We start from the raw sequence: 14867 nt of genomic DNA, 5'->3' as shown, positions 1-14867 counted from the left end.
AATAAGTAATATTTCAAAAAGAGTTATTATTATTCCAAGATTGACAGCCTCATTGGTTTTGTGATTGTATATGTGTCTTGGGAAGATTAAAAATGGAAATTATATAATGGAAGCTGTGTGTGGTGGTGCACGCCTATAATCCTGGCATTCAAGATGTGGAGGCCAAGGATACAGGAGTTCAAGGCCAGCGCTGGTTATAAGTTAGTTTAAGGATGGCCTGGACTATTAATTCGTGAGACCCCTGTCTCAGAACCAACAGAAGAGCTGGGCATTGTGGTGCACGTTGGCAGAAACAGGCAGTTCTCTGAGTCTGAGGCATCCTGATTTATGGAGGAAGTTTCGGGAAACCCCGATAAACAAAACAAAACAAAAACCTAACTAAACAAAGTATTATGTGATGGATCTTTAGGGATTTCATTCAGTTGGTTTGGGTTTTTCTGCCCGGGGCGGGGTGCCAAAGGCAGGGAAGTCAAGATCAGACCAAGGGCACAAGCTACACAAGCAATCTACCACTGAGCCACAAAAAAATTTTGAAAGTAGTTCAAGGCATCTAATAAGTTTTAGTTTGCTAAATTACTGTTTTTGGCTTTCTAGAGAACTGTTAGCCTGGATGTCTGTTGTAGTCAGTCTTTCCAGATTTATGAAAAACCAGTCTGCTTTCACACCTGTAGTGGCATTTCAGTTGTAGAAATAAAACTGCCTGAAGATCTGAGAGTAAAACAGCCCTACTGGCCAGCCTTACAGACCAGGTTATGGTAACACACCTTTAATCCCAGTAGTCACACTAGTTGCCATAGAAATCGGGTGATGCTTGCCTTTAATCCCAACCCTAGAGAGGAATATAAAACGGGCGGGACAGGGTGAGGTGAGACAGCTCTCAACACACAGCCTCATTCTGAGATTCCAGGAGGCAGGATCACCATTTCAGCCTAAGGTAAGAGCCAGTAGCTGGGCGTTTTGCATTTTGGATCTTCAGGCTGAACCCCAGTTTCTCTCTCTGAATTTTTATTAATCTTGCTTCACACACATGAATCGGTACTATTGAACATAAAAGAGAAAGTAGCTCTAAAAACCAAACTTGAAAGAAGCAAGGAGTATGAAGAAGTTGCTTATACTAGAAAGTGACTGAAAAGTTAGAGTAAGGAATGAGATGTCCGTCACACCTTCAGCAGTAATGCATGCTTAGATAAGTAGGCCTTGTTTGGGATCCCTTTAAATAGGATTCACATAAATTTATCGTAAAACATGAATTTAAAATTATAGGTTCTGAAGGTGTAAACAGGTGAAGTAGTCCAAAGTAACATGGACTTGATGTGTGTAAGGAGCAGAGAAAAGGAAATGTGACCCAAGAATACTCAGCAAGAGCGAGGAACAGGGAATCAGGTGGAGGCGCTCAGCCTAGGAAAATTCAGCTCCAGAAGCAGAGTTGACGCTTGATTCTGAATGCATCAGAGGTTATGCAGGGACATAAACCGTAACTTCAGCACATGGTCCTTTGGAGGACACACTCAACAGTACACAGGCCACAGCTGTTGGATATTTGACTGAATGTTTTAAAAATATTTTTTATTTAAATTTTTTAAATTTTGCATAATAACCCCTCCCTCCTCTACCCCTGCCCCTCCCCACATCCTCCCATCCCACCTCCATCCACTTCTCAGAGAAGGTAAGGGCTCCCTTGGGGAGTGAATAAAGTCTACACCAGGTAGAGGCAGGATCAAGCCCCTTCACCCTATATCAGAGCTGAGCAAGGTATCCCACCACAGGAAAAGGGCTCCAAAAAGCCAGGTCATGCACCCAGGACAAGTCTTGACTTAATGTTTTTAAAGGGATTACTTAACAGTTAATTTTTGCAGCCCTGGGGATTGACACGAGGGTCTTATATATTCTAGGTAACTGCTCTACCACTGAGTACATACCTAGATAAAAAAGTTTTTATTCATGTAGTTGCTGAAGTTTATATTTCATTTAAAATGGCTTAAAATCACCCTTTGGTTAATTTTTCACAGGCATATCATTATCAAATACCATGGTAAATGCAGGTTTGACTTCCTTTAAAAAAATAGAAGAAGCTAATGCAAGAGAAATTGAACTGGTAGGTAGTATTCTCTGTTCTAGTGTTACTGGATTCTATTTAAATTCCAAACCCCACTGTGTATGTCTTTATTTCTATTAAATTTATTTGTTTGGGCGATGACTCTGTCAGTGGAGTACATGTACACAAGCCCGAAGATCCAGGTTCAGAGCTCAGCACCCATGTCAGAAACTGGACCTAGGAGCACACACCTGTAACTCCAGCACTAGGAGGTGAAAACAGGGCAGTCTGATTTTGCTGCTCCTGTGTCTGGAGGAGTCAGTAGGCACCAGGCCTCCTGAGACAAAGGTGGTGAGCAGGGCAGCGATATCCAGTGCTGACCTCTGCTCTTCTCACACTGCACAGACTCTTGGTGCTACATCCATGACCATATACATCACACACACAAATATTTTCTTCTTCATTGTAAGCATTTCAGTTGCAGGTGTTTGGGGTGGGTGACAAACCTGATTAAGCCTGTGAGTTCTAAGAAATATTTCAATGAGAATTTTAAGTGTTTTTGGTAAGAATATAATGATATAATATGTTTAGATTTTAAGTAGACTTCCGCCTTTTGGAACCCTGATAAAAGAAGCTGTGATGTATCTACCAAAGTATGAGCTTGAAGTGGAGCAGGTGAATATTTTCTTTCTTAAATTTTCTGTCTCCTTAAAAGTAAAGCTTCCCATGGCTAAAATTGAAGCTGGGTATGAATAGTAAGATTATTTTAAAGTTTTTTATACTTGTTATTTTTTTTGAAGATTTCTAGATACAGCGACACCAAGGCCGAGATATTGGTGACTGTTGTCTTAAGAAACTTTGAGCAGCTACAGACCAAAAGAACAGCACCAGACTCTCACTACACTACCTTAATCATAGGCGATGCAGATAATCAAGTCGTTTTTAAGCACAAAATTATGTGAGTGATTATGAAATGCTTAACTAATTTTATTTTTAAGTATATTGTACATGAAACTTTTACTGTAAGATACAATAATTAGATCATCACATAATCAACTAAATTACAGTTCCCTGATGTGAGACCAGCAAGCGTTCCACTTGTCTGTTGAGGAGGGTCAACGCTAGCTTTAGGTCTCTATTTAGAACTAGATGAAGAAATTATAAATTTGTCACCATGGAGGGATTGGTAACAAGAGAACAGATGCTCCCTGGGGCCTTTCTGATTTGCTGTTCTTCTTCTTTTTATGGCCTGACTCCTCTTTGAATAGATATAATATAGCCTCATCTATAGATTCTGTCTCCAGATTAACATGGAAACAGCTCCTCTAACTCCACTGTAGGATGCAAGCATTCAGATCAGCCACATAAGGAAAATCCCCTCATTTTACCTAGTTCCTCTAGTGGGCCTTTTGTAATTTTTACTTCAGCGTCTTCTAAATATTTTTCTCTCACAATGCCATAGGTAAATCTCAAGATGTCAGTTTCTGTCATCGCTAGACCTTTTTTAGTACTTAGTAGGCCACAAGTGGTGATTTACTTAATATTTGTATGAGATAGATGCTATCATAATTCACATTTTGTAGAGGAAGAAACTGTAGCTAGTTGATAATAAAGTCCAGATTGACCCTGCCTGAGCTCACGGTATCACTACAGCGCTAAGTTAGGAATGGCAGAGGCTCTATGACTGGAACCCGCTGGTTGTCAGGATGCAGGAGGATCCATGAAGATTCTAAGGGGCTGAGCAGTAGGATGCTCTTCTCAGTCACTGCTCTCCCACAACCAGCCTCACACACTTAGAGAGAACACTTTGTACAAATCCTTAATCCTGGGGACTACGAGAGTGAATTAAGCTCACTAATTTTTTCTTATCTGTATCAATATTAGATATAAACTATTTCGAATTCAATTTAAAAGATTGTTGAAGTTGTTTCTCACAAATAAATATAACTTATGCACAATCAAATTAAAGAAGCAACTCGTGTCTTAGCAATAACAACTGTGTATTTTTGTTTGGCCTCAAATGAGTCGGTGCAGCTTGGGATCAACAACTGTTAAACAATTAGCTCCGTTGTCAGGTGTAGCTTATGTCTGTAATCCCAGCTGGTGGAAGGGGAGAGTGCAAGAGGATCCACACTTCCAGGTCATTCTGTGTGAGGAGTGAACAACAGACAGACAGACAGATAGATCTCCATTGACAACTCTTCCTCCTCACAACTTGGTGGAAGTCCCAGTGGTAGTTTCCTGCTGCTGCAGATCTGTCTTAGAACAGCGCATCCCTGAAATCAGTAGATTAGTTCATTTAGAGTGTGTGTCGTGTTAAAGTTGACATTACTGTTTTTCAGGGATTCTGTTTTGTTAAAAAATGGAAATTGGGCTAAAAAAATTGATGTGAAGAGAGCTCTTATATCTGAAGATCTTAGCATTAATCTAATTAGTTCTGATTATGGTAAGTTAATTGACAATGAAGATATCAATACAAAAATGTGACAGCATTTAAAATTATTTCCTTTATGCTAGCCGATACAGAAAAATAATAAAACTAATATACTTACTGTGAATAAGCGCTAAGGGAAATTTCATATACTTAGATAACATAATTCAATTTTCTTTATTCACTTAAAGACCTTTGTTTTCTAATATAATTAAATTTCAATTATAGCATTTAAAAATGTTATTAAGATAAATGTACATATTTTCATTATATTTTAATCTTTTCAAAAATATTTAAATTTCCTGTACTTCTTACCTGTAGTGCTATAATAATAAGGGATATAAATTAAAATAAATAACCATGTAAAGACTGAATATGATTTTAATAAGCATTTGCATGCATCTTTTTCTCTTTATAGTTGGTCTTGATATTCAACAGAAATTTACAGTCTTTTATTTAGGCCCCAGGAGGTGTGTAAATCAAACAGTTATGCAAGGAAGGTTAGAAACAGACATTTCTCATCCCAAGCACTCAAACAGAGCTGCTGCAGCCGTGTACAATGAAGGTAAACAGCACTATTCATTTCTGCTTTCCATGACATCAGCGTGGCCTGGAGGGGTGTTACCACAGGATCACTCTCTTAATTGCTGGTCTCTGGGATTGCGTATTTAGGCTTCAGATAATAGCAACATACTAATAGTATATAGTAGTAATTAGCTGTTACGATTAATATTTTTCAAATTGAGATGTTAGTTGAGCAACACATTATTTGATCAGTCTTTATATGCATTAACCATTTTCACATGTGTTTCACTTTTTGGGTCATTCTCTGGGGAGGATGGTGATGTGTGGAAGTCCTCAGACTTGATGAAGCAGACCAGAGTGAAAATGAATTTAGCTTTTTACCAGGAGTAATTTTAAACATACATAAAGTGTGTAATGAACTCCTGGATACTTAATAGCCACCTTAAACAAGAATCAACTCATAGCTTTTACTGTGTACCTAATGTCTTGTTCAGTTTTCACCTTTTGTAATCTGAAGCCAATACCAGATAGTGCACCATTCCCATGTAAATGTTTCATTGAAAATTTGTAAATGGTAATGATTTTTAAAGCTGTCTTTTACACATAAAAGTTAATGCCAGCCATTACTTAGTCAGTGTTCAAATTCCTGTCTCATGGCCATCTAAGGACTGCGTCTGTCATCTTGCTATGACATAGGTGTGCAAACTCTGGGCCCTTTCAACTTGCAGCTAGTCATTTCAGCAGGTGTTTGACTGCACCACGACAGGGGCAGCTATGCGAATCGCAGGAGTCTGCAGTGGGACTCGGTGTCCCAGTGGGCAGCCCTGAGCTAACACTGGGACCTCTGCAAACATCACAACTGTTAGCTGCAGTCGGTTCTCCTGAACATCGTCCAAGTGAAGACAGCCAACCAGGAATAGTCGCATTAAAAAAAAAGAATGGGGGGTGGGGGGACTGCAAACAGGAGGACATATATACTTCAGAAGATATACAAAGCAAAACAAAGAAAAGGTAAGAATGTGAGATGGCTTCCCATCCTAACAGCCTACAAGCTGACCTGACAAGGGAGATGAAGAACTAAAGGTCAAAAGCTACAGGACTCAAACAGATAAGGAATTAATTTAGGATCTGGCCAAGAATGTTAAAGTAAGTTTAACATTTAGACAACAAAATTGTCAAAAAGTAGATAAAAGAATCAATAACATCGTGGAAACTTTTAAAACATGGAGGGTAATTATGGGAATTACCACAGAAATTGAGATGCTTAAAAACAAAAGAAAACAACAAAAAACCCAAATTCTGGAAGTGAAAGGGAAAACAACAGCAACAGCAGACAGAAACCGAAGAGCAGCTTCAGGGATGGAGAGCAAGGCTGGAACAGTAACATATGTAGAGTGGGGAAATTAATGAATATGACCAAAAACTTGTAAACTTGTACAAAACATGCGATACATTCAGGAGACCAAATTTTAGAATTCTCAGGATATGTGCTGTCATAAATAATTTTGACAATCTATTAATGAAATCATGGGTGAGAATTTAACCCTACAAAAAGACGCCTAAAGGAAACATTTGGAACCCCAAATAGAGTTGAACAGAAAAGAACCTTCCTATGATTTATCATAGTCAAGATGTCAAAAGTAAAAAAACAAACGATACTAAAAGCTGTAAGGCTGTGGGCAAAGAGGCAAAAAGATCAGAATAGCATTTAAATCTGTCTTCAGCAACCCTGAGCTAAGAAACATCAATGATGCCTTTCAAGCTCTGGAAGTAAATATCAACTGTCAGGACCTCTGTACTCACCAGAGTACTCTGTTCACACTGGAAGTAATATCAACTGTGAAGACCACTGTACTCACCAAAGTACTCTGTTCACACTGGAAGTAATATCAACTGTCAGGACCGCTGTACTCACCAAAGTACTCTGTTCACACTGGAAGTAAATATCAACTGTCAAGACTGCTGTACTCACCAAAGTACTCTGTTCACACTGAGGAGGAATGGGAATATTTCAAGACAAACACAAGCTAAAGCAATTCATGCTGTCAGAAATAAAGAAAATCCTTAAAAGTACAATATATACAGAGAAATAAGAAGGACAGTGTCACCCACTAGAACATAGGAAAGAATACACAGCACAGATGAGCACCGGGAAGCTGGGAGGGAATGAATATTCTCATAACACAGCAAATTATCAAGCATCCAGTGCCACCAGGAGAGAAAAAAGAGTAACCAATAAATCAGCGAACAAGAGTGACAACCAATAGACCCATCAGTAATAACAACAATATACTCATTACTAATAGCAATAATAGACTCATCAGTAATAGCAACAATAGACTCATTAGTAATAACAATAGATTCATCAGTAATATCAACAATAGACTCATTAGTAATAGCAATAATAGACTCATCAGCAATAGCAATAATAGACTCATTAGTAATAGCAACAACCAATAAACTCATCAATAATAGCAAACCTTTCACTAATTTGAAGTCTTTAACTTGTAGGGCTGGAGAGATGAGTCTGTGGTTAAGATCACTGACTGCTCTTCCAGAGGATCTGGGTTCATAGCAGCTCCCAACTATCTGTGACTCCAGTTCCAGCGTACCTGACACCCTCACACAGATATACTTGCAGGTGAAACACCAGTGCACATAAATAAAAAATTTCAGTTATAGAAATGAAAGAATCAAAACAGCAGAAACTATCATCAGCACCTTGAATGAAAATGCCCTTCACTTACCAATGAGAAGACACAGCCTGCCTCCTTTGCTTCCTGTTGCTGTGATAAACCGTCAACCAAAAGCAGTCAATTTACGTGTTATGGACCATCTTCCCCTAGAAGCAGAAACTTGACACAGGAACCTGTAGACAGGAACTAAAGCAAAGGCCATAGAGGAACTCTGATTACTGGCTTGTCTCCTAGATTACCACTCAGCTACGTTTTTTATATAGCTCAGACCCACCTGCCTAAGTCCACAGTTGGCTGGGCCCTATCATATCAATTGGAAATCAAGAAAATCTCCCAACTGACACTCCCACAGTCCACTCAGATAGAGACAGTTCCTCAGTTGAGATTCTCTCATCTCAGGAATGTCAAGTTGACAGTCAAGATTTGCCACCACAAAGACTAAATAAATACAAAACAAAACAAAAGAAGATCCAATTATCCCTTGTCACCCAAGAAACTCACGTAACTAGAAGACACAACCAAATATTTAGAGTCAAAGGTTAGAAATAAACTTATCAAGCAAATAGAAACCACAAACAGGCTGGGTTAGTGATTCCCATCTGATAAGCAGACTTCAAAACTACTCAGAAAAAATATTAACCACATATTAATAAAGGGAACCATTCACCAAGAGGATATAACCATTGTGAATATTTATATACTGGGTCTTGGGACCCACAGTTCCATGAAATAAACAATAACAACTTCAAAGGTCACATCGGTCCTGACACAATAATAGTAGACTTCAATAACTCACTCTCATATCTAGAGAGGCTTTTCACACTAAAACACAGCAAATGAACTTAAAACAAATATCAACAGGGCTTAACAGATTATCTACAAGATTGCATCATCAATAGATAGAGCATAATCTCCTCACTCCTGACAAGACCTTGCAAACCTGTCTTGAAATACTGAGGAGCTCGTGGAATTCCTGTCAGGCTTCTAGACCCAGTTAATTTCTGCTGAGGGGATTGCAGGCGTATACACTATCCTGGTACACCATCTTGTGGCAGTCTTACAAAATGCAGCTTGCAAATGTCTTGATTTATGACAAAAAAAAATTATAAGGCATTTCCTCGTGGTCATTGCATCTTTCTCTAAGTGAATTAAATGAACCCTTTGGGAGAGAATCAACACTGCTAATGTAATTCAGGAGGTGGAACGGCTGATAGATACGACTCCGGAAGTGGACTGCAGAGATCACTCTCTCCGTTGTCATTGTGTTAAGCCCACAGTTTGAGCATGGACCCTGCATCTGCTATGGGTTAGGTTCTCACATGTGCAGTGGATATGCAGAAGGAAGACAGCTGAGGACGATCAGATAGTGGAGGAAAACGCGGAACATAGAAATCCCAGAGTAGACAAAAGTGGTGAAAGAGTCATAGGATAATCCCAGAATTAACAGATTTAATATTAAAATAGCAACCTTAGAATAAGAATAGGCACAGAGAAGTCAAATCTGTGATTAGAGGCACACACTGAAGGCAAAGTACAATCTAAGTGAAAGCAAAACAGAGACCAAGGAAATAGACCAAGAGACAACCTAGGAGCCTATAGTCAAGTAAGTGTCCTAAAAAGAGAGAACAAAAAAATCAGAGGAAAAAGTAGAGAAAAATTTTGAGACCTACCGTAAGGTATAAGTCTGTCCATCCAAAAAAAGAAAAAGAAAAAAAAGTACTTCCTGTTAGGACGGATGAAAGAAAATCTATTTATTAATGAGGCATTATCACAGCATTCAAAAGACCGTCAGGGTCAGGAGAGATGGCTCAATGGGTAAAAGTGCTTGCTGCCATGCCTGAGGATCCACGTGACAGGAAAGAACCAACTCAGGCAAGCTGTCCTCTGACACACACACACATACACACACACACACACACACACACACACCTTGTTTTGTTTTTCAAGACAGGGTTTCATATGTAGCCCCAGTTTCCTGAACGTGATTTATAGACCAATCTGGCCTTGAACTCACAGAGAAATGCCTGCCTCTGCCTCCCGAGTACTGTGACTAAAGGCGTACGCCACCACACCTGGTCTTTTTATTTTTAAAGTATATTTTTTAAGTTAGTAGTCATCTGTATTAGCCAGAAGATGGGGATATTCCATTATTTTTGTGCTTCTTTCTTATCTCTCACTTCAGATGTCTTACCTGTCTTCACTGTGGTCACAGAATGACTTTATCTGAGTGTTGTTTGTATTTTCAAAGTTGGGTTTAGTTGAGAACACTATGGTGTAATTATCTACTTTCAGATGCCAGGGACTTGTTATTATTATTATTATGATGATGATGACTTTATCAGCAACAGTGTGTGATGGTTGTCCTTTGCTGTGGATTTGATTGGATTTACCTTCGGCTAGACAACACATTTCTGGTTTCAGAGAAGTGTATATCATTGTGCTTGGTATGTGCACGTGAGACTGGAGGTATTGAATCTTCTTGGAGCCAGAACTGCAGGCAGTTGTGAGTCACCCCATGTGGCTTCTGTGACCTGACTGGGTCCTTCAAAGGCAGTGAGTGCTCCAGTTGTCAGCTGTCTGTCACAGGGACAAGACACATAGCTGACATACCTTCAGACTCCATCGCTGTGACACCTGGACCGGTTTCACAGAGGGAGGATTTCTTTCAGCTTAGTGGTTTTAGTGCACAGGAGTGGCCGCAGTGATTCTGTGCCTTGTAGTGGGGTAGCACCCCATGGGGTAAGGGTGTGGTAGAGCAGAGCTGCCCCCCTGGTGGCATCTGGAGCAAGAAAGACACAAGTGGGAGCCAAGGAAGAGACGGGCCCTCACAGTCATCCCTCTAGCAAGCTTAGAGCCAGACCCCTGCCTCCCGTAAGGGCTCTGGATTAGTTCACTGGGGAAAATAGGAGCCTGCAGGTATCAGTCACATCACAATGGTTGTACTCAGCAGTCAGGGACCAATACGGGAGCCTTGGGGGACCTTTATACCCAGACCATAACAGGCCTAGCATACTGACCTTCTTGGTCCTCAGAGACCAGACATCTGCCATTGTAGTGAGAAGCCTCATCCATTAATCCCAGGCTGCTAAGGATACAAGTACCTAGTTGTTCCATGACTTGACATGACTGAACAACGATACTGAAAATGAAAAGGCCAAGGAAGGTTGGGAAGGTCCTCAGAGCTGTTCAGTATTTCTATGTTGACTAAAATTTGTGTCCCGCAAACTCAGATCCAGGCTGTTTGAAGGTGTGGCTGTATAAGGCTGCAGACTTTTCAGGAGGACATGTTTGGGTTTGGAACAGAGCAGAGATACAAAAGCAGCTGCCAGGCAAGTGAGGTGCTGCTCTCAGTGGGGCTGCCTACCACAGTGTTGCAGCAGGTCTGCAGTACCTGCATGCACACCCAGTTCTTGAGAAAGATTGTGTTGTCTCATTCTTTGGGTGGTCTCAGCTTTGCGGTGACAAAATGTGTGTTTGTCACTTAATCCTAGTTGTTCCGACAGTGAGAAAGCAGGTGGCAGGGAAACAGGGTTCTTGACCATCTCGGGCTTCAGTAGCAGTGCTCAAAACATGGCTAGATTAAAACCTTCTTGTGGGGGTGAAAATGTTAAAGCCATTGGGAGTCTTGTCCGTAGTCATAGAAAATTTACCAGCAATAACTGAAAAAGCACTTCTTATTCCTCAGAACGTCAGTATGCCTTTACTTGTTGTCAGTGTGATGATAATTAACTAATGTAGAAGTTTCCTAGTCCTAATAATTTTCCTGAAACTTCAGTGAGCATGATTATATACGACAGATAGATCTCATACTTTAGAATCATTTAAGAGCATTACTGTCAACTCGGTTCAGTTGCTTGTGTTTACCTTCCTTGTCACTAGCCCTGAGAGTATAAAACCACCTTGCTCTCTGGCACACTGGCCTGCACACAGTAGTGTTCTCTAGACACTTGCTGTGCTTAATCCCAATCGAAAACTACACCGTTGGGTTTGCCAACCTCAGTGCCTTTTATGAGTCATTTTTAACTTTCCTGAATTTAGATTTTGAGATTGTACAAAATGCGTAAAAATTCTGGTTGGGAGCCAGGCGGTGGTGGTGCATGCCTTTAATCCCAGCACTTGGGAGGCAGAGACAGGCAGATCTCTGTGAGTTTGAAGCCAGTCTGGTCTACAAGAGCTAGTTCCAGGACAGGCTCCAAAGTTACAGAGAAACCTTGTCTCGAAAAACCAAAAAAAAAAAAATTCTGGCTGTGGTGGCGCACACCTTTAATCCCAGCACTCAGGAGGCAGAAGCAGGCAGATCTCTGTGAGTTTTGAGGACAGCCAGGACTGCAGATAGAGACCTTATCTCAAAACAAACAAACAAAAAACAAACAAACAAACACCAAAATAATTCTGAGTCAAAATGTTTAGGGTTTATTTTAATGTGACAAATGAGTCAGAAGTACTACAATTGAGATTTAGGACTTTGCATTCAAAGTTTATTACATGAAGGGTTTTCATTTCCCTGTGTAAGCAACAAAATATAGTGACTTGAAAACAATACATTTCTAAAAAGATTATCTTTGTTCTCAAAAGAAACAAAAACCCATACATTATATATCCAGCTATGATCTTGTTTCCTTACCATTTTGTCCTGTTTTGTTATTTTTGTTGTTTTGTCAATACTCAAATAAAAATTGAAGTACTAAAAAAAATTAAAAAATAAAATTCGTGGTTTACTGCCTTTGAGTACCGCGATCTGTATCTGGAATATCTTCCCCTTGTCCCCTTCCCATGTCCAGATCCCGTCTATTCTATGAGGACAATTAAAATAGTCTCCCTTACCTAATGTTACTAGTCAGAACTAAGATCAAGAAAAATGTCTTTAAAGCATAGCAAATGTGGCAGGCCTGTAATTCTGTTTGAGGAACTGAGGCAGGTGGCTCAGGAGTTCAGGGCCAGCGCAGGCAATAGAGTGCCTAAATGTTTAGCATCCACAGCCAAGGGCTCAATCCCTAGTGCTGCAACACAGCGAGAAATCAGAACGCCCACATATCAGTGGATATCTTATACATATATTTTAATAAATTCTATATTTGGATACGTTTGTTACAGTTTAGAGACACCAATCTGGAAGTGGTCTTTTCTTTCTTTGAATTCTTGTAGCAAATTTTGTGTCTCTAAATCACTTATTAATAACTCAAAAATATTTATGATGTTCTCTCTACTCAGGATGCTGTTACAATGCTGTGAGATTCGCTGGTTTTCAAATGCTCAGCCTTGAGTAGGGAACGAGGTTTTAAATCCCTGTCTTCACTCTCACTTCCATGAGGATAAAACTTGCTGCCGCTATCTGCTGCATTGGTTGTACTTACATTAGATGTAATAATTATATTAGCTGTGGGCGGCTAGAAGGGACTGAGAGTGGACGGAGTGTTACTAGAATATCCTTTTTAACTGTGTATGTTAATATGTGAGGAAGTACGAAAGTCGTATTCTTGCCACTACCTAGAAAAAAAAGAATAAGTTGAAAGACTTTGTATTGAATTTGTAAAAGTATATATAATAACAAATGTATTTTTCTCACATTAATTTAGGAATGGCTACCTGCAAAAAACCTGGGAACCGAGAATGCAATCATCATTGTAAAAATAAACATACATGTGCACATGACTGCTGTGAGTTCTGCTAAGATTATTTCAGAATCGAAATGTCTGTAGTGAATATGGAGTGGAGAATGGCTCAGTGGTTACCGCCTGCTCTCACAAAGGACGAGTTCAGTTCCCATCACCCACCGCTGTCTGCAACTTCAGTCCCAGAGCTCTGATACCCTCTTCTGACATCCAAGTGCCCTTCACTCTGTGCACACACACACATTTATAATGACAGATAAAATAAATAAATAAAAAATAAACGTCTTGAGTTAATAATGATATGCTAATTTTTTATGGATGATATTTATACCATTCCTACTCAAAACTCTCCAAAGAACTTTCCTTTGTGGTAGGGAGAATAGCAGGAAAAAGTAGACATTAAATTTCATGTTTCAAAGACATTTAGGTTTTTTTTCATACTACCAAAAATGTAATACAAAAATTCTAAAATTGCACTGACCATGTTGGTCAAATCTATTGTCCAGTACTTGGGAGGCGGAGGCAGGAGGGCTGTGAGTAGAATACCAGAATGGGCTGCATAACAAGATCCTGTCTTACTTAAAAAACAAAAACAAAAGAAGATAATCTACAATCTCTTTTAATAGGTAAAATCGGAGTTCCACAAAAGGCAGAAGTTAAAGAGTCAGCAATGTCTTCGTATTTGTCTGACTTAAAAAGCAGAGATGCTGTCTCTTCTCTTCCTCCAGTGAAACGACTCAAGGTTAGCTTTAATGGCATCTGTCCTTTGCTCTGCATCAGGAAGGGGGGTGGATAATCATCTCATCATTATAATCGATCTATAAATCTACTTTTGGAAGATAACTGTCCAGCCCTTTCCTCACCTTAGTTTAGAAAGAGAAATCTGAGCTTGACTTAGTTTAGTCACGGTTGGAACTAGACAGTCTTGCCTTGTCTTGGCTTTGAACTGGAATGGACTGGAAATTCTGAAGTTAACTTGGACTCTTGACCTTAAATATGTGAATGAACAAGGAAGAGCCTCCCTCCCAGGTGATGAGAGAATAGCGTCTCCTGCTCGGTAGGACAGTCATAAGCAGACTTCCTTTAAGCCCAAGTCATCACGTCTTAGAGGAGTCCTTGTGTAGGCGTCATACAATGACAGAGTTCGGTGAGGCTAAATTAAGGGAAGACTGGGAAATAATCATGAGATGTAAAGTGATCACCACGTCTTCTAAGAAAACAGTTTTGTGGCCTGGGTGCTGGTGGTGCGCATCTCTAATCCCGGCACGTGGGAGACAGAGGTACGTGGATCTCTTGAGTTTGAGGCCAACCTGGTTACACAGTGAGTTTCAGGACAGCCAGGGCCACACAGAAAGACCCTGTCTCAAAAAATTAAAAAGCAAAATAATTTAAGTTTTCTCTCCCTCTCTTTCCTTTTCCCCACCTTCATTCCTATGTTTCTTCCATACTCTTGTTTCTTCCCATCTTTTAAAAAACCAAGTTTATAGTGGTAAGTAGGGCAGACGTAGTCTCTGTTCTCACTGAGTTTCGAGTTGAATAAAGAATACAAATAAGCCTTTGCCCTAGTG

General features: G+C 39.8%; 1 protein-coding gene across 5 annotated transcripts in view; it reads left to right on the top strand.

Annotated features, from left to right (window-relative positions):
• The window catches only part of Hfm1 (helicase for meiosis 1), a 73142-nt gene that overhangs the window by 43240 nt on the left and 15035 nt on the right, over positions 1-14867 (top strand). For 3 of the 5 annotated variants that reach the window (XM_050155808.1, XM_050155811.1, XM_050155812.1), the window contains exons 27-33: positions 2010-2095; positions 2627-2710; positions 2836-2993; positions 4378-4481; positions 4885-5031; positions 13264-13344; positions 13926-14041. In XM_050155808.1, the coding sequence (XP_050011765.1) occupies positions 2010-2095; positions 2627-2710; positions 2836-2993; positions 4378-4481; positions 4885-5031; positions 13264-13344; positions 13926-14041 (776 nt within the window). Of the gene's footprint in view, positions 1-2009; positions 2096-2626; positions 2711-2835; positions 2994-4377; positions 4482-4884; positions 5032-13263; positions 13345-13925; positions 14042-14867 lie in introns of those variants that run through there. The other 2 variants (XM_050155810.1, XR_007594244.1) reach the window with 2 other exon arrangements.

The sequence above is a fragment of the Alexandromys fortis genome, unplaced genomic scaffold (assembly GCF_014885135.2).
Source record: "Alexandromys fortis isolate MF-2015 unplaced genomic scaffold, M_Fortis_MF-2015_v1.1 scaffold_87, whole genome shotgun sequence".
NCBI classification, from domain to species: domain Eukaryota; kingdom Metazoa; phylum Chordata; class Mammalia; order Rodentia; family Cricetidae; genus Alexandromys; species Alexandromys fortis.
The sequence above is the reverse complement of the archived record's forward strand: the minus strand, read 5'-3'. Positions and strand labels throughout refer to the sequence as shown.